The sequence below is a fragment of the Eucalyptus grandis genome, chromosome 3, assembly GCF_016545825.1.
Source record: "Eucalyptus grandis isolate ANBG69807.140 chromosome 3, ASM1654582v1, whole genome shotgun sequence".
Classification (NCBI taxonomy): Eukaryota; Viridiplantae; Streptophyta; class Magnoliopsida; order Myrtales; family Myrtaceae; genus Eucalyptus; species Eucalyptus grandis.
In genome coordinates, this window is record NC_052614.1 from 1,494,884 (window position 1) to 1,522,325 (window position 27,442).

General features: G+C 39.1%; 2 protein-coding genes across 2 annotated transcripts; one reads left to right on the forward strand and one right to left on the reverse strand.

Annotated features, from left to right (window-relative positions):
- Positions 1 to 3,000, forward strand: LOC104438761 (probable E3 ubiquitin-protein ligase XBOS32). Its single transcript, XM_039308529.1, has 8 exons — positions 1 to 194; positions 305 to 365; positions 529 to 600; positions 683 to 858; positions 952 to 1,112; positions 1,500 to 1,558; positions 1,667 to 1,709; positions 2,852 to 3,000. The coding sequence occupies exons 1-8, from the start codon at positions 1 to 3 to the stop codon at positions 2,998 to 3,000; spliced, it is 915 nt and encodes a 304-aa protein (XP_039164463.1).
- Positions 3,001 to 23,856: 20,856 nt separating this feature from the next.
- Positions 23,857 to 27,064, reverse strand: LOC104438762 (cation/H(+) antiporter 4). The gene is made up of 3 exons (XM_010051944.2): positions 26,819 to 27,064; positions 25,227 to 26,240; positions 23,857 to 24,966 (listed from the first exon to the last, which is right to left on the reverse strand). Exons 1-3 carry the CDS (start codon positions 27,062 to 27,064, stop codon positions 23,857 to 23,859), a joined length of 2,370 nt encoding a protein of 789 aa, XP_010050246.2.
- Between the last annotated feature and the right edge of the window lie 378 nt (positions 27,065 to 27,442).

Here is a 27,442-nt window from a genome sequence, read left to right on the forward strand (position 1 = left end):
ATGAGAATCCAAAACCTCGTGAGCAGCTCCTTTCGATGCTCGGTGTATGGGGAACGCCTAGTTTCGGCTGCAAGAGATGGGGACCTCCCAGAAGCTAAGGCTTTGTTGGAGTGCAATCCGTGCCTTGCCAGGTACTCCACCCTTGGTGTTCACAACTCCCCTCTCCATTATCCTGCTGCTCAGGCTCACCATGAGGTATATAATGATCTATCCCATTTTCATTTGGGAAATGATTGATCTCATTTCTCATAATGACGAGTTCTTGGAATTGCCTTTTGATGATGCTTTGTTGTTCTGTTGTTTTGATTGTTTCTCTATTGCTCGATTCCAGGGTGGACATTAATCTGAGGAATTACCGTGGTCAGGTAATGATGATCTTGTTGTCCTCTGGAGATTCCACATGTTGTTCCATTTGTCATTTGTTCAGGCTCACAGGAAATTTGATCATTTATGTGGCCTGTCGAATTAGGTGCTCATGTGATTGAATCCAATCACAGTTTAGTTTGACTTCTCTTATGCATTGAATAGACAGCTTTGATGCAAGCTTGCCAGTATGGTCATTGGGAAGTTGTTCAGACTCTAATTCTTTGTAGGGCTGATGTAAGACTCCACAACTTCTTTCATGTATGTGCGGTCTGTTCGCTCAAATAGACTGTCTAGATTGCTTGGCTCTTGAATACAGATTCACAGAGCGGACTATATCAATGGGGGCACTGCTTTACACTTGGCTGCATTAGATGGCCATACTCTGTGTATCCGCCTCCTCCTCGTAGACTATTTACCAAGTAGGCAAGGTCTCTTAAATGTCATGAGGGGAAATTCAGAAAACGCGGAGTCTATTGCAGAGTTTGATCGAGGGTTTCTTCCTTTTTAAGTCTCTTTCACCCGAAGATTTTCTTTTGCTTTTACCTGTGTCTAACTCGTTCATGCTACTCTGTATTGCTTGTGTAGTGCCCTTTGCGAGGCGGTCAACAGAACTGCTGATGGAAGCATAACTGCTCTGCACATGGCTTCACTTAACGGTCAATTTGAAAGTGTGCATCTTCTCTTGGACTTCGGAGCTTCTCTTTCTGCAGTTACTGAGGATGATGGAACTACCATGGACCTTATAGGTGATTAAATTCAACTAATGAAAGTGTTCCCTTTCTACTCTGCCACAGCAGAACTTAATTTGGTGTGTATTGCTTTGCCGCCTGCAGAAAAAATGAGAATGCACAGTTACGGAACCGTAAGCACCCGGTTATTTTGGCCCTTCTCACTAGGCTGTTTTGCCCCTTCTTACTTTCATGATCTGAGTTGTTTTGTATTTAATGAGAAATTCAGGAGTTCCTTTTGTTATCAAGTGTCTAGTGTTAGTGGTGGCTAACGGCTACATCAAAATGAATGTTCAATTGGCTTTTCTTCTTTCTTTTCCTGTGTCTACGACATTGATTTCAGATTAACTTGCCTCCTCAAATATTGTGTGCTTTTTACACTGCTAACTGCTTCTCCCTATGCAGGTGCCGGAAGTGCTCCACTTCATTATGCTGCATGTGGCGGAAATGCACAATGCTGTCAGGTATTTTAATTGAAAAAAAGTAGAAGCAAAACACAGAAACATTAACTAGAATGGTCAATTCCTCGATAGTACTTGTCAAAGGACTAAAATTGTTTCATTATGTTTCAGATCCTGATAGACCATGGTGCAAGTCTTACTGCTATAAATAGTAACGGGTATGCATCGGTACCTAGACCCATTAAACGGGTCGGGTTATGTTATAAATGATCCAATCTAAATCAAATGATTTAATTCGTTTATGACCCATTTATTGCAATACAAAATTTTTAATCTATACCCAACCCGATCAATACTCGACTCATACCCGACCCATTTAACTAAGCCTAAGAAAGCTTATTTTTTTTGTATATATATTTAAAAAATGATATTGCTAAAATAGTTTTACAACACAAATTTAATGGACAATTTTTATAATGTTTAAAATAATTATTTTAAAAAAATCAAATTTTAATTATTTTTTAATTTTAAAAATTAAATTTTTTAAGAATATAATTTTTAATTATTTTATTTTTTAAGAATATAATTTAAAATTTTTTTTTTGTTCTTCTTCTTCTTTGGCTAGCCGCTGGCCATGACAATTGCCGGTGACTCGGCCATAGGCGAGCCTCGAGCTCACGCAGCTTGCGACGCCGACGAGCTTAAGGCTCGCTAGATTGGTGAGACTCAAGCCTCGCCAAACGTTGGCAAGGCCTTCGCCTTGCCAAATCCGGCGAGCTCAAGGCTCGAGCCTCGCCCGATGTCAACGAGGCCTCCACCTTGCCAGATCCAGCGAGCTTGAGGCTCGCCTAGTCGATCATCGACCATTGCCATGCCGACCACCAAAAGGAGGAAGAAGAAAGAAAAATAAAAGAAAAAAAAAAAATAAAAATATATATAATTTCGCTTTTTATAAAAAAAAATATATATTTTTTTGTAAAGTTAAAGAGGGAAGAGAGAGATTGTGAGGTTTTGGTTGAAAATGGGTTATGAATCCAACCTATTTAAGACCTACTAAAGACCCACTTATCTTAAGTCTTTAATTGTTAAACTTATTTAACTAGTTTCTTCAAAAAATGAGTGACTCATATATAACCCATTTAAATCATAAATGGGTCATATATGGGTTTAGGACTCATTTTGCCACTTCTATCGGTACCACATGGTTTCATATACTTTGCCACTTGATTAGTGTGTAATTTCCTCACAAACAGTTAATTTTTCATCTCTTTTGACATTCTGATTGGGTGTACGTTGTGTTTGCTTGGCGCCATGAGCATAGCACTAAAAACTAATCTCAACGGTTCTGCCTTCTTCACGGTTGGATTTCTTTGATTATTGCACGCTCATGGCACAGAAATTGGCTTACAGAAATCCTTAGCAGACAACCAGATGGTCTGCCGCAAACTCTTCCTTCGCCTTACATTTCTCTTCCTCTGACGAGCATTGTCAACATTGCTAGGTGAGGAGGATCTAAACTTTTTAATGTGCATTAATATCATGCATGGAAGAAGCGTTGACCGAGTTGTTGGTTTTCTTCTTATATCTCTGGAAAGAAAAAGCTTTCTGATTCTTATCGTATGTATTGTGCTAAGTTTATGCACAAATTGAAGTCCAGAATCTGCAGGATTTTAAACCAATCCTTAACAAATGAATATTCTTTCCTTCCCGGTTCCTTTTTCCACTGGGAAGGAAGTAACCAGCCACGTAACATCAATTCATTGGATTTTTCTTTTCTCTGCACCATAGATGCCATATGTTCTCAAGCCTCTGTTCTCTGCAACACATATGTATGAATCCTCTGATTTTGCTTATTTTATGGGGACCCACTTATGCATCAACCTTTGCTATTGTCTATTTCTCTGAACGTTAGCTATAGATGGCGTTAGCAGCGTGAAGATATGACCTTCTCATAAGACCCGTGCCATCGTCCAAGTTAGTGGTTTCCTAAAACCTTAAAGAATAATTAAGGTGAGATGATTAAAAACCGTGTCAAGTCACTGTGGTAGTCTCTGGCCAAAAGAGTCACTTTGGTATTAAGCAGGAATGTTATAGCATCAACTCTATGCAGAAAGTGTAAACCTTGCATAGTAACGTGATCTGATGGCAGTTTATGATTTTGCTTGGTCACATGCCAGAGTGGCAAATGATTTTCAAGAGACAAGTAAGAAACACAAATTTTCTCCCTTCTTTATCATTTCAGAGGATGTGGATGGAAAAGCAGCAATTTGCACGCAGCATACCAAGAAACCTGCGTTGTTTGCCTAGGAGAGGAAGCGCTCCGTGGTTGCAGAAGGTATACTAAGAAAGTTCGAGAACTGTTCTCAAGATTTTATCTCTCTCTCTCTCTCTCTCTCTCTCTCTCTCTCTGTGTTAGTGAATGCAGTCGGCTGCTTAAGTAGCTGTGAAACTAGTTATCATTTCATCTCTGCTTTTAGGGTATGCTCTTTCATTGCGCATAAAACTAGGAGCACAAGCTTATCGTTCACCAGAATCTATGGATTCTGCAGTTTATTTTTGGCCGAATAGGCATTTTGCAGTTCAATCATTCAATCTTTCAGGAGGAAATTGTGTTCATCTTTTCAGTTATCTGAAGAAACAGAAATAGGAATTTTAACAAGAAGTTTCTGGTACTGAATGGAGGGAAAGAAAAGGCCTTTTACGAAGTGGATCTAATATTTTAAATGCTAAAAGCCCAGAATATGGAAATGTTGATGTTGTACGTAATTTTTCCTTGTGGATTAGCTAGGATCGAGAATCTTTTATTGTCATCTGAATATGCAGACAGTTGCAATGAATGGTACATGCTAGTACCGATGCAAGCTGCGGTCATCAGTTCTGCACCATGTTCTACTACCAGCAGTTCCGTTGTTGTTGTTCACGGTCCTCCAAGCTCTATCCCATGTCCCCTCTGCCGGCAGGGCATTGTCTTGTTCGTCAAGCTTTCGGGGACAAGGCCGGTCGATAGGGAGATCGCCAATGCAATCCCATCCCTTGCCTTCTACGCATGTTTTGGAGCTGAGTTGGAGACAACTTTCTCGGAAAACCGATATTGCAAGCCGACTTTCCATGGCATGCTAGTCTCGCTGCTGAGATCATCTATCCGTGCCTTGAGCTTTCACAAATTATATTCAACAAAAGTAAAGCCAAGACTTTTCTTGGGAGCTCAAACCACAAGTCCTCTAGTTCCTTTATCTGTTTATAGGAAACGGTAGAATATATTGCAAAAAGCGAGCAATCGAACAATAATATAGACATAATAAGAAAATAAATCGGATACCGGACTTACGTGATTCAATCATAAAGACTTAGGTCTATGAGGAGAGTAGCGGTGAATTTCACTATAGATTAAACAATATAAATAGATTATAAACTCGAGTTATTCAAATACTATCTCGGTGTTTCTCAAGCCCAATTACACCCAATAACACACGCAATGTTTAGCCCTAAAATTTCTCAATAAATAATCTCTCAATCTCATGAATGAATTATACGCAAATTTTACCACAATATTTAAATCAGCTACAAATACTAATCTTTCTTGGATGTAATTCACAAATAAGAATGATAAAGAAAATCATTTCCAAGCACTCGACGATGATGATGCTTCAAGAACACTTCTTCATGATCGACCCTCTACCATAGAACAAGCCTTGAGAATTTATATATAGGCCACTGCCACCGCCAAAGAAGTCACAGATGAGAGAAATTGAATCAAGTTAGGATCCGGTCAACCCAAATAAAAGTTTGCGGATCAACCCAAATAAAAGTTTGACTTTTCTCTGCAAATATCTTGCCGATTTCAACCAAAAGATATCTCCATATATTTCAAACAACATCCAAGTCCGACTTTCCTATTTTAATGATCAAATTTTCCAACATAAATTCAAAAATTTTGAGATATTGATCTTCGAATGTTCTTTTTGCTCGATTTTGAATGTCCGCAAAATATCTAATTCGAAATATTCAGACTTTCGCATTGGACTCAAACTCGAGTAGGTGCTGGAGATTGGCCCTAAGACGAGCAGGTTATCGATCGCGAAGCTGAAGAACGTGGTTTTCAGCATTCAATCAGTGTGTAGCTCCCGCAGAATAGTGGATGGCTGGTAGTTCCAGGGCAATCTTTCTTTTCTCGATTGAGGTATCGTAAAGCATTTCAAGAATCCCCAGCAAATAAGTCTTTTCTCACCTTTTTTGCTTGTAAATCAGATTTTACTTGAGATAGTAGATACGAAAGTTATAACACTCTGTAAATACCTAATGTCAATATCCTGATTGATGTTTTTCCAGGTTTTTCTCTCTTTATCATCCGAAACATCTCATTCACTATCTGTACATCTTCTAAACAAAACCTTTTGACACATGCAGATCCATCTATTAGTATTAGTTCACCCGATGAGGAGTTTAGTTCGGGCCGTCGTGTTTGCCCAAAACCAATGTTATTTGCCATCATTGTTGACAAAAGTCCTTTGACGTCGCACTCTCTTGGTAACGCATGATTAATCCACCGTCTGTTTCTTCAACAAATACAACAGTCATCATCTATACATTGCCATTATGTCCCGCATAAATCGCGATGTTGGTTACATGATTTGACTTAAAGGTAATTTAGGGACGCGTTTCTTCTCAAGTTTTGTCGAGAAATCCATGCTCACGTGATTTGACTTAAAGGTAAAGTAGGGAAAAAGGAAAGCAAAACCCTAGCTGGTTATATATAATACTGCGTGTATCGGCAATGAACACGAACCGCATCTTCTGCTTTGAGCTCAGTTTATTCATTTTCAAGCGTGTAAATAATACAGTTTACTTGAACGACCCCTCTTGTGCAATCACTGTCTCGCCTTTTGCTCAGAGAGAAAGAGCATAACGAGAGACATCATCACAAGCAACTTCCGGAAGACCTCGTGAAAAATTTGTGCTCCTCATGAACGTAGAAAGATGACATATGAAAGTTATCTTAACAAAAGAAGTAATCTCTAAATAATAACACCGAAGTTACAAGATCATCGTTAAAAGCTTAGGAGAATACACAATATAAATTAAAATGAAAGATTTAGCTGAGATAAAAATTAAGAATTTATACTAAAACGGAATAGAGAGCGGCCATAAAAATCTAAAAATACTTAAAAAGTCTTGCAAGATCAAGAAAAAAATTTAAAAAAACGAAATCATCATATTCTTCAGCTCAGAAAGGATAGCGCCCTCAAAATATTGATTTAAGATCTGCCCTCCATTTCTTCCTCTTGACCAAACAAGAACAGGAGTTCTTTCTCTTGATGCCAAGTTTTCTAGGCGAAGACCAAAAACAGACGAAAGATGAGACAGATATGTGCAAGGAGAGGATCAAATGGGTCTTCATATATTCTCATGCCAAAGGGCGCCTGTAACTGGGGTGACTCTGAAGTGAAGACTTCGAAGTGATGGAAATGGGTAAGAGATCAGCTTGATGAAGAGACTGAAGGGAGCTCGTTATATAGAGAAGGAAACGAATGAGGAAGAGGAAATAAATTATGAACAGAGATCACTGACATTCCCAAATACGTGTATAGCTCCACCAAGTTGCAAATTAAAGTAAAAAATAAAAAATAAAATTGAAAGGAAAAAGGAAAAAGGAAAAAGGAAAAAGGAAAAAAAGAGAACCCACCGCTCACTCGCGCTCTGCATGTGTGGGATTATCAGTTATGAGCAGAAAAAGAAAAGGAGGGAGTGATGTGAGGGAAGGTAAAACAGGGAAGTACAGAAATGGCAGTAAGAGTGGCAATGTGACATTACTATCATCACTTAATAAAATCATCTCTCTCTCTTTCACTGTCATCTGATTTCACATCTTTTACCTTGTCAGTCACGTTAGTTCGAAAGGCATAACAAGAAGCCATAGGGACTCGGATTTTTTTCGAAATTTAGGGGAGGAAAGAGGTTACGACTTTCAACCCCAGTATGGGGGTTGCAATGAATACGGTATCAGAAGATGATGATGATGATGAAGAGTCAAGATGCAGTCCTTTGCTGTGTCCCTTTCGCTTGTACACTTGTACGTGTATGTGATCTTCTTTTGTTTGACTCGCTAGTTACTTAGCCTCTTTGGCAAATAGTCTTCGTCACCTCAGTCATTGCAGGGAAGACCAGATGCATCGTTTCGACCGACCAAAAACAAAAACTATCCCGACATGGACAAAAGAACCCTCTGTTTTTGCACAGATTACATTCATGCCATTACGATGGAATGAGTGTTCGGAGTCTCTTTCTCTTTCGACTCATATCATCGGACGTTATATCATAGCTCGTCTCAATGCCGTCACGAATCCATCCCGAATGGATGGTGAGGGGATCCTCGTTCCAAAGGGCACAGGGTGGGGTTTTGGCTTCTTAATCTCGCTCCTTCAATTATAAATTCAAATAAAATTTTCTCTTATTATTATTAAACGTAGCTTGTCAGGGGAAGCATGCCATTATTAAACGTAGCTTGTCAGGGGAAGCATGCCCTTTATTGTTATGTTTAATTTCAGAAAATTTGTCAAATTTTCCATTTGGGGAGAGTTCTCGCTCCATTTGTACTAACGTCGGGTGTGATACACTAGAATGGAATGGAAGGAGGAAATGGAGTGAAAAAATAATGGATTGAGAACAGTGATTCTTTTGTTTTGCTTACGCAGGAATGGAAGGAAATGATAATTTTTAATTTAATTGTTAGAATAAAAAAAATTGGTAGTGGAATGGAATGGAATGGAGATATTTAAGTTAGGTTTTACTATATAATAAAATCAATTCTATAGATATAATTATGTTAAAGTGGTCTATAAAATTATTCTATAGCTTAATTTACCAATCTGCTAATTTGAAATTAGGAGTATATTAAGTAATATAAAAGCAATTTCTTACTTTGATTAATCACCTTGCGGTTGGTAAGTCCCTCCCATGTATCCAATTTCAATTATGAATTCATGAAATTTCATATTATTACAATGTATTGTAATTCTCCTTTGTCTAGTGCCAACTAATTACTAATTGACATATGAAATTATAAATTATCGTGCATTGCTTGACCTACTCAAACCTTCCAATGCAAACAATATCATGTCCAGATTATTTATTATCGACTCCCATCTCGTTTAACTTATTAATTTAACATAATAGTTAGCCATAAGAAAGGTTAGTTTGATATGCAAAGTCTATTCACCCATTACAAGATAATCATTGCTTCGCACTAATTTGGCAAGAGCAATCAGTAATTGCATGAAAAAGTGGAAAGGAAAAATTGACAACTCCACATTTAAGTGAGAAAGTGAGATAAATTGATGTACTCTCGCTCGTATCGACAATTTGATTGAGACCATGCACGCACGTACTCATACCCCATACCAAATGCTGCCACCGAGTAGGCAAGAGTCCAAATCCATGCACAAAAGAAGTGACTAAGGGAATACACAGAGACCGACCAAAAAAAAAAGGGAATACACAGATACAGCTAAAGAACACAGCTTCCATGAAAGATCTACAAGCTGAAAGTAAAAAGGTAAAAAAAAAATCACTTTTTGTCCCAGTAATTACGGAACGGGGTCGTCTTAAACGCTGTTTGACACAGTATTTGAGGTTGGATAGACTGGCAAAGAAGATCTCTTGAAAATTTCAGAAGTGAGAAAACACATAAATTCAGCTTTTTCAAGAAAGCAGGCCGGATCGAGACAAATCACTCCCTGTTATTTTCTTGTGGGAATGTATTATCTTCGTGTTTTTAACTTTTTTGGCCCCACTCTTTCTCGGACTGTGAGAAGCAGGAGGCTAGGGTTTACTTGCGACACGATGCTGACGATTATTCTTTGGTTCAGTTTTCGAGCGTTGGAGTAACTTTTCCTTACTTTTTGTGATGGTTTCTCCGTTGTAATTCGGTTTCTGCGATTTTCTTTTTTCGCCTTTTCATCTAACTTTGACATGATCGTATTTGCATGACGAAAATTCGCGCATGACTTGAGACCCCTAAGATTAAATGGCCAGTAATCAGTGGACAAGTATTAAACCGTCTTGCTTCTTTCTGTCCTTCGAACTCAGCGCTATTTAAGAATAAAAATTAAGGCAAAGCATAAGTTGTCAAGGTGATTATGACATGTAAACGAATAGTCGAATATGGCAATTAGTTTAGAAAGAAGAGTCATTTTTTAGCAAATCTACTAATGTTCAGGCCAAAAAACGGCCAACTCTTTGTAATAGAGTTTGATCGACTAGGTCATGGGGAAATCGACAATCATGTGGTGTGAATATCGACATCTATATGGTACAATCATCAATAATTAGTGATATTGATATTGACAAGCAGTCGAGCGAGTATCATGACTCATAGATGGAGTATGCTGGATTGACTATCTTAAAACTTGGCTGAGTGTTGGAGACAAGAAGAGAACATATAGATATAGATGTCGAATGGAGGTTGCAGTACCGAGCGATGATGGAATGTGTAGTGGCCTTGGAAATTGTAATTTCTTGTAGATAATGATTGTTAGCATACGAATAGCATGTTGAGAATTTAAAAGAACACATTTGTAACTGCATTTATAATACTAATCATGTGTTGTAATCATGGTTAGTGGAATATTAATATCCATTGTAACAGTATAATCATCACTCCAAAGTCAAGTTCCCAATATGTTTAATAAACGCATTAATTTTTAGTCTTTTCATTTTAGTGTTCATGGTAACTTGAAGAATCTTAGATTTCATTTTTACCTTTAAACATGCCAAACACTTTCTTATCCAAAATTGTCATACATACCATTTCCATAATTTTTTTTTCATTATACAAGTACACCCATTTTTGGTAAAACAAAAGAAAATTCTACAAATGACCAAGACATGTGTTATGATAAGATACTTAATAATTTAATTCATAATAATGCATACATCCCATTTGATTAATGTAGTCTATGAAAATAATAATTATTGATACCTACATTTTAGCGATCCCATTCATCACATAGAAATTTTTTGGATTGTCTCCAATCCCTGAACAAAAATATTGTATACGTCTACATATTATGAGAATTGTCGTTTAGTAATAATAAGCCCACAAAAACTGCATAATAATTGGACCGGGGTAAGTAAAGATGCTCTAAGCTTAATTGGATTATCTGGACTAAGCTCAAGAGAATATACAAAATTCAGCCAAGTCCATAGTAGTCAAAATTTCATATACGGGATGCACGTGAGGGAACTCTAATAAAGAAAGATTGCATTCTAAAATTAAATTGAAGAACAATAAAGCATATAAGCGATCATTTTCATAGATAATTTGAAAAATATCTTTAAAAAAGAATGATGGATTGTGTAAATTAAAATAATTAATCATTACAAAACATTTTCATCATTGATAACAACTTATGTCTAAACATTTTCAAGAATAACAAAAAAAATTTCATTCCTTTATTTTTATAAATGATATAAATGATCATTTTCAGAAAAATATTTCATAAATCATTTATTTTGTACGAAATAAATGTATTCTTAATTAACATTCAATAGGTTAAAAATCAAGTCAACACCAATTACTATTCGAAAGCAAAAGTACACTAGATTCCCCCTTTCTCTTGGCCAAATACAAAATTAAAAAAAAAAAATACAATCTATCATCAGTGTAGCAAATTTAACACGACTTTTTAAACACCCAAAAGAGATTTAACATGATCTTTTGAGTCAAAAAGCTATATTGTTGTGACAAAAAAGAGCATTAGCTTTTGGTATTTTGCCCATATTTAATCTTAGTGCGTCAGTGCACCCGATTTTTATTAGTTATATTATTAACTTTAGGTCCCTCGACACCAAAATTGCATTGTTTTCTCTAAGTAAGCGTTGGTGAGATACATTCATCCCAATAACGAACGGTTGATGCCTTTTTTGGTACGTTTGGAGGTCATTTTAAATTTGTTATCATGACAAAAGGCCATGATTATTATGGTATTTGCCCCTCTCTTTCTTTCCTTCTTACTTTTTTTTCTTGGAGCATTTCACTATTTTCTTCTGTTTTGGGGGGACGGTGGGTCCTGGCCCTAGCCCTAGGAGCATCTTCACTATTCAGTCAGCTCTAAGTAATCTTGAACACGACACTCGTCACAACCTTTCGATGTGACAATACACAGTCAATTCATCATCAAACTCTCTCTCTCTCTCTCTCTCTCAGCCTCAGTAAGACCGAGACACAAAGATATCCTCGACGGAGAAGGGCAAACTGTAAGAAGGAATGCTTGCGTACAGAGATTTTATCCATGCCTCTGCATGCATGTGGGACTCTTTCCGTATTCCACCTTACAAATCAGTGCTCCCTTCGATGCCGTCTCTCTTCGTCATTTTCTCTCATTTTCCCTCCCATCTGTCTGTATTTTCTTCCGTTTCTTCCGTCTTCTTCTTCTTTATGATTGCGACGAGTAACATTCACCACTGGGGTCATGGGTGATTAATGGGATTTACCCATCCGCTTTCGTGTTCGTGCTGTGGGTTTTGCAGCGTGAGAGACGTTCATTTCGCTCAGACAAGGGAGGGCATGGAATGGTCAGACGATGCGGTGAAGTTCTTCATTGCTCAGCATTGCCAAATAGCTTTTCTGAGCTATGTAGAGGGGTAGCTAGGGATGGGACGGACCTGAGTTATGATCAAGGTTATTATTTGTTTATATAGGTGCCGACCTACTAAAGCTTAAACGAGTTTTCAAAGGTGATATTGGTGTTGACCTACAAAACACAAAATCAAAGTATGATTTAACATGTACTCAACTACTTTATCAGTGAGCAGAGTTTGAGACTTTATGTTACACAAGCGCAATTTTTTTTATTTTCCCTCCATCATACAACACAAACAACAAAAACGAAGCATAGGTTCAATGTTCCAGATTCATTTTATTGTCCAGAAGCAAATATGGATCTACAACATTCCTGTGTTTGATGGGGTGCGCTTTTCTTCATTGAAAGAATACTCAGTTAAGTCAAGTCCAATAACTTACTTACCAAAGAAGCTTAGCATCAATAAAATTTAATTTTTAGTGTCAAATGGAAATGAAGGAGCTTTAATGAACTTATCAGATGGCTCCATGTTGTAAAGTGACGAGATTGACTAGACAAGACTATCCCATCAAAAGATCATCCATCCCGATGACATCAAATTTAAATTAGGAACCACCTAATCCTTGTACAATTGGCAATCCAATGGTGCCGTCATCATTCGCCGAGTTAAGTATCGGAGGGCCAATTTGAATCTTAAATCCGACACCTTAACTTGAGCTTTGTGTTGTAGATCATTTTGGAAGCTGGGTATCAGTTGGCAAGCTTATACCCCAAGTTTAGTATTAACAAATAGCATCAAACAAGCCTGTACTTTTCTTGGTTTAAGGGACAATTAATTTCTTTTTGAATTTCATGCATACGAATATAGACCGGTTAACTTATGGATTAGTCAAAGAGGACAATGATGATGTCGACATGTGTATCAATTTCACTAATTTTTAAGAAATGTTGTTTTAATTTTAAGGATGCTCTTATTTTTCGAAAACGAATGATTTGAAAAATATTTTTTTAAACATAATTATTTCTATCACTTATAAAAATGAATTAATAGAAAAAAATTTATTAGTTTATAAAAATATTCATGTAATCCAATATTTTTATTGGCTAATTATTTTAAGTAATATAAATAATTACTTTTAAGAAAATTATTTATTTTTCGTACGGAACCTAAGTCGAGAAGCATGTTTAGAAGTGTGCATCTCGTTCTGTCGTGAATGGACCAAGCAACTGAATGGGCCAAAATAGTAATCGAATGGCGATCAAAAAGTACATCGGATGGACCAGATTGAATCCGTGTTAAGGTTCTTGGATTCCCAATCAATCTTTGGTTTCAGAGGTCAAGCGTCCATTCGGTTGTCAAAGGCTGTTCATTTTCTGCGAGAGGAGATTGATGCATCTTGTCGTACTTACACATGCTCCTAAAGTTTAGCACATTACCAAGGTGATTGGCCAAGTCAGTTAGATTTTACTTGTGTGTGAATCGAAGCAAGCTTTGATTATAAGTTCCAATTCCTTAGCCAACCCTCGACTTGCAACCCTCAACTTGCAAAAATCTTAAAGTTTGCTTTATAACATTTCTGTTATAAGAAATAACTTCTTTTCGAAAATAGAATTTTTTTTTATTTCTACTCCCTAAATAATTTCTGAGTAAAAAAAACTTATTTTAGTAACTACATAAAATTTCTATTATTTAAATAAATAAAAAACAAGAATGTATTTCATACAATCCATAAATTTTTTTTTTTTTGTAGAGCAGAATATTTGTTTTAATTTTTAATAATTTTTTTCTTTTTTTCTTTTCTTCGCCGTCTACCGACTGCGAGGGGCAGCGGTTGGGGGAGGGCAGTGAGCGGCAAGAAGGAAGAAGAAGAAAAGAAAACAAATGACTTATTTCTATAAATTGTTTCAAGGAATAAGAAGTTATTTTTTGTTTTACTTATTTCAAAATTAGTAGTGGTCACGATTGAAATATTAATGTTTTCAACTCATAGTAAAATTGTTGACTTTGATTCTCCCTTCCTATTATTTTATTTAAGCAAAAGTGCACCACAAATACCAAAAATTAAGAAAGTGATATTAAGTGCCATCTTCAATGAACCCTACCAGAAATCTTACGTGACAATTTTTCATTAATTTTGCTTGTCTACATAGCTCGTCGGAAAGTTGACTTAGCAAAGAAACGCAAAAACGATGTCGTTTTGGCGTGGATTTGAATTTTAATATATATTAAATTAAACTAAATTTTAAAAAAAAAAAAAGGGGGAAGAAAGCACATGGTTGAGGGCTTAGTCCTTGCTGCCATTGCCTCCTCGTCGTTGACGGGTCGTCAACGGCAGGGGAGGTAGTGAGGGTGAGGATTGAGCCCTTTGCCACGTGTCCTCGTCACGTGCTTCCTTCCTTTAAAAAAAATTATTCTTAAATTTAATTTAGTTAATTTTTATATTAATTATTTATTGACGTCAATAGCAAAATGAAGTCGTTTTTGCACTTATCTAATCACGTTAGTGTGCAAAATAACATTGTTTTACACTTGTCTCGTCGGAAAATCACCACATCAATATTTTGATCAGATTTCTCGTCGTTAGCACTTAAGTGATCAATTTTGTTTCGATTTTGGCACTTAAATACCACTTTCCTAATTTTTAACGTTTAAGTGTTCATTTATATCAAGTTTTGGCACTCCAAGTGTCCGACACTTATTTATTTATCTATGTCGATCGGCAAAAGTAAGGTCATTCGAGAGTGTCGTCTTGATGTATTAGGCTCACTTCATTTTTTAAGACCATTATTAGGCTTTTGCTAAATGAATTTCGTCCCCATATTAGTAGATGATTAATTTCATATGTGGTGCTACTGCAAAGCTAAATTGGTACCACCACCATTCAAAACTCAGTGGCCATCAGTGAAATTTATTCAACTCTCTAATTTCTTTTTTTTTTTTTAGTAAAAGGTAAGAAACTCAGTCTCTAATTTCTTGGATCCTACTAATTTCAAAAAAAAGTTTCCCGTGTTTAGCATTGAGGGAAAAATGCTAATGTGTTTGACGGAAAAATGAAATTATATTAACAAACCCTTTTGTTTTGCAACTGAAACCCCAAAAATCTTATTTCCCAAAAATCTTATTTCCAATTTACAGATCCTATTTTGAGAAAGTCGTTTCTGTTTTTTTGTTTCATTTGACAACCGTGGTCCTACGTTTGACTTCAAGACTGAACAGCACAGCACCCATGGAAGTTGGTGAGCCAACCGGACATGACCAATCTCGAACTGGATCGTAGCAATTGCCTAAACATCATAGGCCCATAGCTTCCCAGGGAACAAGAACTGTCCGAACATGGTGCTGCTCTTCTTCTCCTCCATCTCTGCAACTTCCATGACCTTATCTCATCCATCATTGACTCGCCCCTGCACTTCTCTTTTCCACTCACATTGCATACCGCCACCTTTGTTCAGGCCTGTTTCAGCGACCCACCGTGCTCGCTATGAAGCATTCCCCGAGGACGAGCTTTGGGCTACTACTACTTGTCTCCCTGTTCCGATCCTTCTACAAGTTCAAGCCCTCTGTTTTTTCGGCATCCAAGCGAGTCGCTCACTGCGCTTGCCTCGTTTGTTTTTTCACCCTGTTGGCTGGTGAATCTTGGGAATGTCGATGAAAGTCTGATTGGCTGATGAACGGTGTAAGAGTAAATGTGGCATTGATTTGTGAATTATGGGCTCTTTGCCAGTTGTGAAATGGATGAACTCGTTGAAGTTTGTCGATCAAGATGTTTAAGAACTAAATTTTCCAAGTTCTAACTAGAAAAGAATGAAACTTTATTGTACTGTTCCTCTTGAAAGTTGATCTCGTTGGTTCAAACTAGAGGAAATGTAATTCGACGATGTGTCTAGCTTCATTTTACAGGGACTTGCGTTGGTTCTTGTCTGACTTCTAGTTCTTTCTCTTTTTATATTGGTGTTGTAATATAGATGCTGAAGCATATTTCAATTGTCAAATTTTGTTAGGAGCACAGAAGGTACTTTATTTTATTTGGTTAGAACACAGAGGTACTTTGGTTGCGTTTGTGAAAGCTTTTGGGGAAAGTCTTTAGGAAAATGTAAAGACCTTTGAGCTAAAGGTGTTTTCCAAAATGCAAACTATGTTTGGTAAATTGTAATTCGAAAGCCCTTTGTGAAGTATTTTTAAGCAAATGGTGTTTGGGGGAATTACATTTACAAAGAACTTTTGTGATAAAAAAAATAATCAAAAGAAAAATAAAAAAAATTGATCGGCAAGGGTAAACGACGGCCGGTGATCGAAATTTGTCGCCGGTAGTCGACATCGACTCAGGCAGCTCCGGAGACGATTGGAGAGGGCTATCCGGGATCGAGCGACCCCCAAGACCACCAGCAAAGGCTGCCCGAGGTCACACGACGCCGCCATGACCTCCGGCCACCCCGGATCTAGGGCGGCGAGGTCGTGCGACGCTGCCTCAACCTCCGGCGGCCCCACCGCGACGTAGATTAAGGGCATCGGGGTTGTGGGAGGACCTTGCCGGCGACCGCTCATGGGCGGTGGTGCCAAGGTGCGGTGGTGCAAAGGCGCGGTGGAGTCGAGCTCCGGCAAAGGGGGAAAACTAGCGTCACTGCGGGGCGCGGGGGTCGGCAACCAAGCGGAGGACGGTGGGCATAGGCGCGATGGAGGCAAGCTGCTGAGGCAGAGGTCCTGCAAACGACGAGTGGAAGCATCGGCCGGCGTGGCGGAGTCAGGCGCTGGGTCGTGGGTTGCTGGGCGGCGACGGCGTCGAGCGGAGGCGAGCTCAGATTTGCAGGTGTCGGGGCACTGAAGCAGCGAGATCGGGACAGCAGCAGTCGAGCGGTGAGGGCCTCAGGCGCTGGGTCGCAAGCTGCTGAGTGACGACGGCGTCGGGCGGAGGCGAGCAGCAGTCAGCGATGACGCGGTCGTCGAGCGAGATTGCGCGGCAAGCTTCGCGATTTGCTGTAGGTGCGGTTCGAAAGGGGCAGGGGTCCGCTCGAGTTCAGATCTGGTGGAGGCGCAACGGCGGTGGAGCAGAGAGGGCTCGCAGGTCGTCGATGCGGGTGGTGTTGGCGCGGTCAAGGGCTGCCGGCATAGTGGCCGGCGCGAGCAAGGTCTTCGTGAAGAAGATGAATAATACCCAAGAAGAAAAAGATGATGAGAGGGCAAAACCGGAAAATGAAGAATCAACGAGGATAATTTGGGAAGAATTTTTTTTTTAGCCCCTCACCCTCAGCATTTTCGGCATGCTGAAAGCCCAAGGCAGCCCCCCACCTGCCTTGGGCTTTCAACCTTCACAAGGCTGATATTTTGCAAAGGGGCTTTGAAAATTCTTTGCCAAACACCCTATACTTGGCCCAAAGATCCTTGGGGCTTCAAAGTAGCCTTGAGAAGCTACTCCCAAACGCAGCCTTTTTTCTTTTTGGTGGACTTCATTAATACAAACCAGGATTTTTATGATGATGAAGCAATTATGTAGTCATTAATGCAGAATCTAGGAACTGAAATTCTTAATTGGACTATGCATTACATAAGAACACAGCAACTAAAACAAATGTGCTGACTTGATCATCTTATTTTGACCGTGTTTCTCCTAATTCATTGTATATATGGTCTCCCAGTTATCCATATTTTGTTAAATTGCTAAAGGGAGAAAAGATGAGTCTGAAACTTCATCTTACGTACAAAGCAACCAAATCTTTTACAAAGGACAAAATACATAATGTAAAACACACCATAACTACCCATGTTCTCCATAAAGCACTTGCCCCCACTAACACCTAAAAACTAGGATAACCAACACACATGACTCCACTAACTCTAATAACTGAAAAACCAAATCAGCAACATGTACAAAAGGAAATAACTATTATATCAACAATCCCTCCCTTAAACTAATGTTTGCTAACATTCAGTTTAAAGCCTTGACTTTTTTCACCGTGCAAACACCTAGTAACCTTCTGAGCTTCACAAATGACTCCATCTTGAGGGCCTTGGTGAATATATCAGCAACTTGATCTTCACTCCTGCAGTAGATTAGATCAATTGTTCCATCATTACTAAGATCTCTCAAGAAATAAAACTTCACATCAATGTGCTTGCTTCTTCCATGTAACACCGGATTCTTGGAGAGTTTTATTGCTGAGTTATTGTCACAAAATTTTTTAGTAGGTCTCGGTTGCTTGAATTGTAACTCCTCAAGACTTTTCCTTAGCCAAATAGTTTGACAAGCACTAGCTGTTGCAGCAACAAATTCATCTTCTATACTTGACAATGTGACAATTGGTTGCTTCTTTGATGACCACGAAATAGCACCTGTTCCAAACATAAAAGCATAACCCGAAGTGCTCCTCCTATTATCTTGATCTTTTGCATAGTCACTATCAGTAAATCCCAACAAATTGGACTTTTCACCCTTCTTGTAAAATAGCCCAAAGTCTCTAGTTCCTTGCAAGTAACAAAGGATTCTCTTGGCAGCTAACAAATGCATTTGTGTAGGATTCTCCATATATCTACTGATTAAACTCACAGGATACATTATGTCTGGTCTTGTTGCAGTTAAATACATCAAACTGCCCACAATTTGTTTATAGAGTGTGTTGTTAACCTTCCTCCCTCCATGATCTTTGTACAACTTTAAGCCAAACTCAACTAGAGTGTTTATAGGATTACAATCCTTCATCTGAAACCTATCCAAAATTTCTCCCATATATTTCTTTTGAGAAATAAAAATCCCATCATCCGATTGTACCATTTCTATGCCAAGGAAGTAATGCATCATACCAAGATCAGACATTTCAAACTCATCCATCATAGATTTTTTGAATTCTTCAAACATGCCATCACAACTTCCAGTAAATATAAGATCATCAACATACAAGCAGGCAATAAGCATTTTCTCTTTATCTCCAATCTTGACAAAAAGCGTATGCTCATAAGGACATTTTGAAAAACCAACTTGAAGAAAATAAGTTTCAATACGACTATACCAAGCCCGAGGGGCTTGTTTTAGCCTATAAAGAGCTTTTTTCAATCTATAAACTTTATGCTCATTTCCAATCTTGACATAATCAGGGGGTTGCTCAACAAATACCTGTTCCTCCAAGTATCCATGCAAGAATACCGATTTGACATCTAGCTGAAAAATAGGCCAAGAATTCTGTGCCGCCAATGCAACCACCAATCTGATCGTGTCATGTCTCGCAACTGGAGAAAAAACCTCTGTATAGTCGATTCCATATTGCTGCTTGTATCCATTGGCTACCAAACGTGCTTTGTATTTGTCAACTTCATCATTTTCTTTCAGTTTTGTTTTAAAGACCCACTTTACACCAATGGTTTTTTGTCTATCCAGAAGATCGGATAACTCCCAAGTATCATTTCTTTCAATGGAATTAATTTCATCATCCATCGCTTTTCGCCATTTTTTTTCTTTGACAACACTCTCAAAAGTTGTAGGGTCATAGTCTGAAAATAAGGCAAAGTGAGTAATTGAATCTCCAATTCCAGTTACCTCATAATCTTCCATCCAAGCATGCTTTCTTCTAACGCGGCGAATAAATTGGGCTTCTTCTTCATTGACTTCAGCGCTTGCTGGTGAAATTCCAACAGCCGTAGAAGTTGTATTTGATGAATTTTGGGGCATATAAGGTGCTGAAATTTGCTCCCGTTCAACATCATTGTCATAAAGAACTTGGGTAGGCTGCTGCCTATTCCAATCCCAAGTGTTCTCTTCATCAAAAACAACATCCTTGCTAGTCATAATCTTCTTTGTTAGTAGATTGAATAATTTATATGCTTTGGATGCTTCACTTACACCAAGAAAGATACATTTTTCAGCCTTGTCATCAAGTTTCTTCATTTTCACATCTGGGACATGGGCATATGCGATGCATCCAAAGATTCTGAAATGATCTACAGCCGGTCTTCTCCCACTCCAAGCCTCCTCAGGTGTCATATTCTAAACATCGAAAGTTGGACTTCTGTTCAAAACATGAATACTCTAATTTACTGCTTCTAGCCAAAAAGTCTTTGGAACTCTTCCTCTTGCCAATAAACTTCTCACCATGTTGAGAATGGTTCTATTTTTCCTCTCAAAAACACCATTCTGTTGTGGTGTATATGCAGCAGTAAGCTCTCTTCGAATGCCATGCTTTGCACAAAAAACTTCAAATTTTTTTGAGCAATATTCACCATCACGATCTGTTTGAAAAGTCTTAATGGTCTTTCATGTTTCATTTTCAACACGAGCTTTGAAGCTTTTAAATGTGGAGAAAGCTTTTGATTTTTCCTGTAAAAAATAAACCCAAGTTTTTCTGGAAAAATCATTAATGAAGGTCATTAAGTATCTTTTACTTCCATTAGAAGATGGATTTATGGGACCGCAAATGTCCGAATGCACCAACTGCAAAACATCATTTGCTCTCCATGACTTTTCTTTTGAAAATTGAGAATGATGCTGTTTGCTAACAACACATTCTTCGCAAACTTGGGAAGGAACATTGATTTGAGGAAGACCCGTCACCATGTTTTTCTGTTAGAGGGTCTTCAATCCACCAAAACTCAAGTGACCATAGCGAAAGTGCCAAAGCCATGAGGGATCTTTTTTTTCAGCCATCAAACAAGACTGAATATTTTCAATCTTTAATGGAAACAATCTATTTGAATTCATAAGAACAACTGCAATAGCACCTCTAACGGAATCATAAATTTCACAAACACCCCTCTAAATGGTGATTACATAACCATTTTCTTGTAATTGGCCAGCACTTAATAGGTTACTTTTCAAGTCAGGAACATACAACACATTAGAGATCGTTTCCACAAAACCATTCTTGGTTCTTATCTTAATATCACATTTTCCCATCACTTTCACAGTAGAATGATCCCCAAAACTCACGGTGGAATGAAAATCTTCATTTAGATGAGAAAAAGAAGACTTACTTCCACTCATGTGATTACTGCAACCTGTATCCACATACCAAATATTTGACTCGCGCTCCTTTTCATCTTGAACAGCCATCAACAACGTTTCTGCTTCCTTTTTTTCAACAAAATTTGAACTCTCTGCCTTTTGTTTATTATTAGGCAGCCTAGCATAACATTCAGATGCATAATGACCAAATTTATGACATCTAAAACACTCTACCTTGGATTTGTTAGGATCCCGTCCTCTACATTTGCCTTGAAATTGGTCATTATTGGCTTTGAAATTCCTGCCAACATCTCTATTTCCTCGTTCTCCCCTTCCTCTACCTCTACCTCTACCCCTTCCTCTGAAATTAGTGGAATGAGTATTGGTAGAAGCCTTCAACGCTTGCTCCTCTACTATTGAACTTCTGTTCATCTTCTGTTCATGGACCAATAAGGAGCTTTGCAATTCATCAAGAGAGAGCGCATCTATGTCTTTCGACTCTTCAATTGAGCAGACAACATAATTAAACTTTGGTGTCAAGGAGCGCAAAATCTTCTCTACAATGGTGACATCGTCCATCTTCTTGCCATGGAATCGCATTTTGTTGTTGATCTCCATTGTTCTGGCACAATAACTAGTGACAGATTCTCCATTTCTCATTGCTAGTGTCTCAAAATCTTTTCTCAAGGCTTGAAGCGGTGCACGCTTCACTCTAATAGAGCCTTGATATTTCTTCTTCATAGAATCCCAAATATCCTTGGAAGTTTCTTTGCAAAGAATAGTCTCCAAGATGGGACGATCGATAGCCTGAAAAAAAAAAATTGCCTTCAGGTCCTTCAACTTTCTAGCTTCCAATTCTGCTTTCTGAGGATCTGTCAAAGCCATGCCCACTGGTAGCTCTTGAATTCCATATTCGACAACCGACCAATACTCCTTTGATCGTAAAAAATTCTCCATCAGCATGCTCCAATGATCATAGTGACCATCAAAGCGTGGAATTGCTGGTTGAACAAAATTGTCGGTGGCCATTGGAAATATTGCTACTGCAATTTTCTCACGATTTTTTTTTTAAACTCTCATGTTTCTCTCAGGCTCTGATACCACTGTTAAATTGCTAGAGGGAGGATAGATGAGGCTGAAACTTCATCTTACATACAAAGCAACCAAGTCTTTTACAAAAGACAAAATACATAACGTAAAACACACTATAACTACCCATGTTCTCCATAAAGCACTTGCCTTACTAACACCTAAAAACTAGGATAACCAACACACATAACTCCCTAACTCTAATAACTGAAAAACCAAATCAGCAACATGTGCAAAAAGAAATAACTATTATATTAACATATTTTACTGTTTGTCACTGGGAACTCCTCCCGGGAAGCTTGGTACATCTTAGAACAGGGGCAAAGACTCACTAGCTTCCATAATCCGGATTTTAATGATGATTCCCTACGTCTTTGATTTTTACTTGGTGAAAAATTGAAGTACAGATGAAGGATGCCGACTATAAAATGGGAACGGTTAGTATTTATTGCGAGTTTCCTGTTCAACTATACTTAATGAGCCTTGGTTTTCAGATTTACCTCCTCTGGAATTTGATTGATGGGTTAAGCTAGCTTGTTTTCACCCTACCTCCGCTCTTTCCAGGTTGCTTTGGTTGTTCATGGGAGTCGTATAAAACGCATCGTTCCCGCTGGTGGAACTCCGCTTTATGTGAAAAATTGCGTTGTCATGTAACTTTCGCACATTACCGTTGTTTTGGGTGGCATGTTTCTCTGTCATAATACATGACATGAATGGCATTCATCTATCTTGGTGTTGTATATCGTTCCGTGTTTTGCAGGTATGACTGATTTGAATGTCCACGTTGCTGTGGATAATGAACTGGCTAAAAATTTACACATGAAAGGTGACTTAATTTAAGAAAGCGACGAAACTGCATTGCAAGCTGGATTTCTTGGACAGCCTCAGAGACTTTCTGTGGACAGGTCTGCCTTCAATCTATGAATTATGACTTCCCAATGGGAAGATTTTGTAAATTTATCAAGGTATATTGTAATTAATTACCAGTCATCCAAGGGCATTCGATGTTATTCTTACGGTGACCTCTAAACTTTGTTCCCTCACCAAAAGTTGTTGAAAAGAGTGATTGCAACCACTCGCATGAAATATATATTACTTTATAATCTTTGTCAAGCAATGTCTATTCATCTATTAAAGCTTCTATTATTTTTCATATCAATCTGTCAAAGCTTGTTCCAGTTGCCAAAAAGCATGAAGTGTTGTTTCATCCGGCACATCCTGCCACTAGGTTCATCATTTGATGCTTGATTTTCCACCTATTGTGTTTTGAAATGCTTTCTGAATTGTTCCAGAAAATTTTGAGAGAATATGACTGCTTTCGATGTGATTATCACACTAGTCTCGATAGATTTGATGCATAACAGTGCCTCGTGCAACTATTTCTGATCTAGATTTCTACAGCGGCAGCCTGATCAGTTTCAAGAGAGAGCCAAACTCAGTCAAAGCAAGCTAATGAAATGAAAGAGAAATAAATGTTCTGACAAGTATCGTCCTAGAATGATGAACCAGCTTCACAAAGCATATTGTTCTGCAGTATGCCCACCTCAATACGCAGCAACTTGGTGAAATTTCAAAATCTTAATTGTCTATAGTTGTTAATGATTAAGATTCAGCAGGAAATAGAAATGTTCTAAATAAATCTAACAAGGAAACGTGGCCTGCAGAATGTCAGCTATACTCCTTGACCTCAGTTGAAAATTTTGAGAGATATAACATTGCTAGATGGATCCCGAGTAGACGAACAGCCTTTGCTTTTTGAGGCTAGCTAGACCTTCTGTTGTTGAATGACCAAGACCGAAAAACTTCCTATGATATCTGTTGTAGCGAGCAGGTCTCCAATGACCCCAAGCTCAGGGAATTCACTCCATTCGTGAAGTCCCGATGTCTGAGGGGACGCTTCTCTCTGGCGCCGCCCCACTATAATATGGTCATACTTGTTCCCCATAGGTCTTATTATCAGTGCAGTGTTAGGTCCGTCATCCACCATCTCCTCTCTGTACGAAACATTCCTGCTACCAATGCTACCGCTCTTGACATCCTTTAAGACTTCAGAATCATACATCTTTTCCCAGTTGGAAATGCCTTTGTCTGAATGGTGGGTGATGTGGATGACTTCGAGAGTGATGTTTGCACCGCTTGCCATGCGCTTAGCCAGAGTCAATGCCTCCCTGTCGTCATTGCCTCCGAGAAAGATCATGGCCACTCGAAGTGGTGACTGAGCTGACGACACCAGCGAATTGGAGCCTCCTAAGAAACCACGGTCCACTAATATACCCACCGAGCAAGGAGCCCTCTCAAGAACACTGCTGTTCAGCATCCTCAGCTTTTTGTCCTCTGATTCCAGGGACCCATCCTCGGACCATTTACGGTGAAAGGGTAGTACTATGAGGGAGGCGAGCTTGTTAAGTGCCAACATGCATATGTCCTCGTTCATCAACCTTGGCGGGGAGATTGCTGTGTAGACGTTTGCTGATATGGTGCCCCAGTGGTCTTGCTCGTAGTGGCTGAAGGCCGCGATGATGTTCTCGGAGTACGAGTTTTTGATGAGAACCCTCCTCTGCATCCTATGAGAAATAAAGAGAGGAGTGGCTCGGCCGACCAGCTCGATGAGGTGGAGGCCATAGAGGGCGATGGGTCGTTCTTTGGTGGGACAAGTGGCATCTAATAAGTTGAGGATCGCTGCAACATTATCAGGTCGATGAATGGTGGCGACAATTCGGAGCTCGGCATTGGGTTTCAGATGCAAGATGTTCCTCTGCTGGTAGCCTGCATATTTCCTGGAAGGGTCATAGAAGTACTTCACGCCATATGGAGTGATGATTGCGATCGCCAAGATGACCACAACCATGAAAGAGTAGATGTCATTGGTCAGAATCTGCAGAGATGCAAAGAAATAGAGAAAGAAAAGACAATTAGTGTAAAGAACCAGCAATGAACTCCTTTGGTGATTTTTCCTTGTTTTTCAGTGGATGTCCAAAATGCAGTTTCATTGAGAGAGATTCTGAAAAGATCACACACCAAAAAGAGAAGTTGCTGAAAGAGTCCATGCTCTTCAAATCACAGAATCCAGAGTTCCATAGAAAATTGGATATGAGACGGGACATGAAAATGCATTTTCACTGATATATGGAATACCTTATTGTCTCTGACGAAGCTCACTGCAACCAAGTCGACCACGCCTTTGCTGCTCATTATGAAAGCAAGGGCCAACATGTCTCGTTTAGGTATCTTCAAGACTATTGAAGGAATCATAGAGCCTATGAATTTCGCCACGACTACTATTGCGGTGATTATGCTGCTAACCTGAAGGAAGTCGCTGCTGTATTGGATGTCTGCAAAGTTGGCCTTCATCACCCTCGTAGTAATGAAAAGAGGCAAAAGCACACCCGAAGTGAAGCAATCTAACTTCTCCACTAAGGAGACTCCTAATGGCGGGCCATCAGGAATGGCTAAACCCAGAATAAATGGCGCGAAGAAACTGGGGATCCCCACCAATTGGAATATCACCGTAGAGGCAACAAAGTACAGGATTATGGCATAGACGTACCCATTGTTGACCGGTCTGCCTTCCGGAGTTCGTCTAATGATCCAATTCATTGCTGGCCGAATCACTTTGACAACGAAAACAAGGTACAGGAGGACACCCGCAAATGTTCCTGAAGCTTGCTTAAGCTTTCCATGCCCAACTCCACCAATGGCCAAGGTGGTAATGACTTGCAGAAACATGCTGAGTACATCACTGATCAGTGCAGAAGACAGTCCTAGCCGGCCGAGTTCCGAGTTCAAGATTTTGAGGTCATCGAGAAGGCAAGAAACGATGGGAAATGGTGTTATAGACTGCAAGGCGACAAAATTAACTAGAGCAAATTTATGCTCTCGAGGAAGCCGCCTCGAAGCACTGAAATTTACCACACCTGATAGTCCGAACACCAATGGCGTCAACAATGATGCTATGCCAGTGTACAGACCATTTTTTCCTGTCAGCAGAACCATGTTGACGTCCATCTTCACGCCCGTTAAGAGAATAAAAACTAGGTAACCGAAATGAGTAATGGTATCAACCAATTCCTGGCTCTCAATAGTGAAGAGAATCCTCACATCTTTCCCACTGAGGTGGACAAACATATTGGGGCCGAGGATTATACCAGCCTGGTTCACAAAAACAAGATGAAGAAATCCCGCACCCTCATCAGCCGCTTATTCATTTCAGGGAAAGAAAAAGATTCTGCTTAATTTATGAAACAGAATAAATAAGTGGAAAAAGCATTGCATCCATCCCTGCCATTGAAGAATACAGTAGATTTCAATGGACTTCCTGGGAGACACTACAGTAAATAGAGAGTCCTGAATGACTTCACATGTCTAACCACATGCGGACTTTTCATCGAGCATCATGTCGAGAAGTCTTTTGAAAACCATAGTTTTGTATAGCTTTGCCATAGCCGGAACCATCAAAACTCGCCAAGGCTCATCTCTGACCATTAGAAAGTACTTTATCTAGACAGTGTTCTTGCCTCTATCTGCTAATCAAGAGCAGAGAAGATAACAAATCATTCTTAATTTGTGAAACTTTTTTTTCCAGACACTACGTGAGAATGAAACCACCCCCCCCTCAACCCAATCAAATAAAACCGAAATTTATCTCCTCCACCACCTGCTCTAATCAAGAAACAAGCTCGTTAACCATTGCATACAAGCAGTAAAAGGACGTCGAAATCTGAACTTACGAGAATCTGCGAGACCAGCTTTGTCATTCCAATCCGCTTAAGCACGAAATGACAAGCTTCAGTGACGAGGAACACCGTAATCAGCTCCAAGTTCAGGCGAGTCAACGAGTAATTCAGAGGATTGCTGACGCGATCGAAAAGGTACCCCCAAATGCCATCTGAATTGACTCTGGGAGGCAAGTATGGACATATGGTGTACGCTAAAGTATCATTACCAAGGTCTGTAGAGGTAGTTTTAGAACCCATCTCATCAACCCGCGAAAAAACCAAAACAAGAGTCTTCTTTCCTCCCTTAAGCTTTCTGGGTCATGACAATGAAGAACGTTCAGCTTTTCTATTCTGCAAAAGTCTGCAGTTTGCATGGCGATACCGAATACCCAGTTATGACTTTCCATTCAAAGTTTCTATCTTGGGTTGAGAACATGGATGAGGTGCTAAAACTGAAAGACGGTGAATTACGGGTAGCTGCGAATGAATTTTGGTGGATGTCAATAAATTCCGTTACCAATTGTCGAGTTTTTACTGGAAATGGACGTTAGGACTTCGTTTCAACTAGGTTTCTAAATTTTCGGCCCAAGAACAAACTAGGTTTCTAGATCTTTTCGGTCAACTACTAGGTTCCTA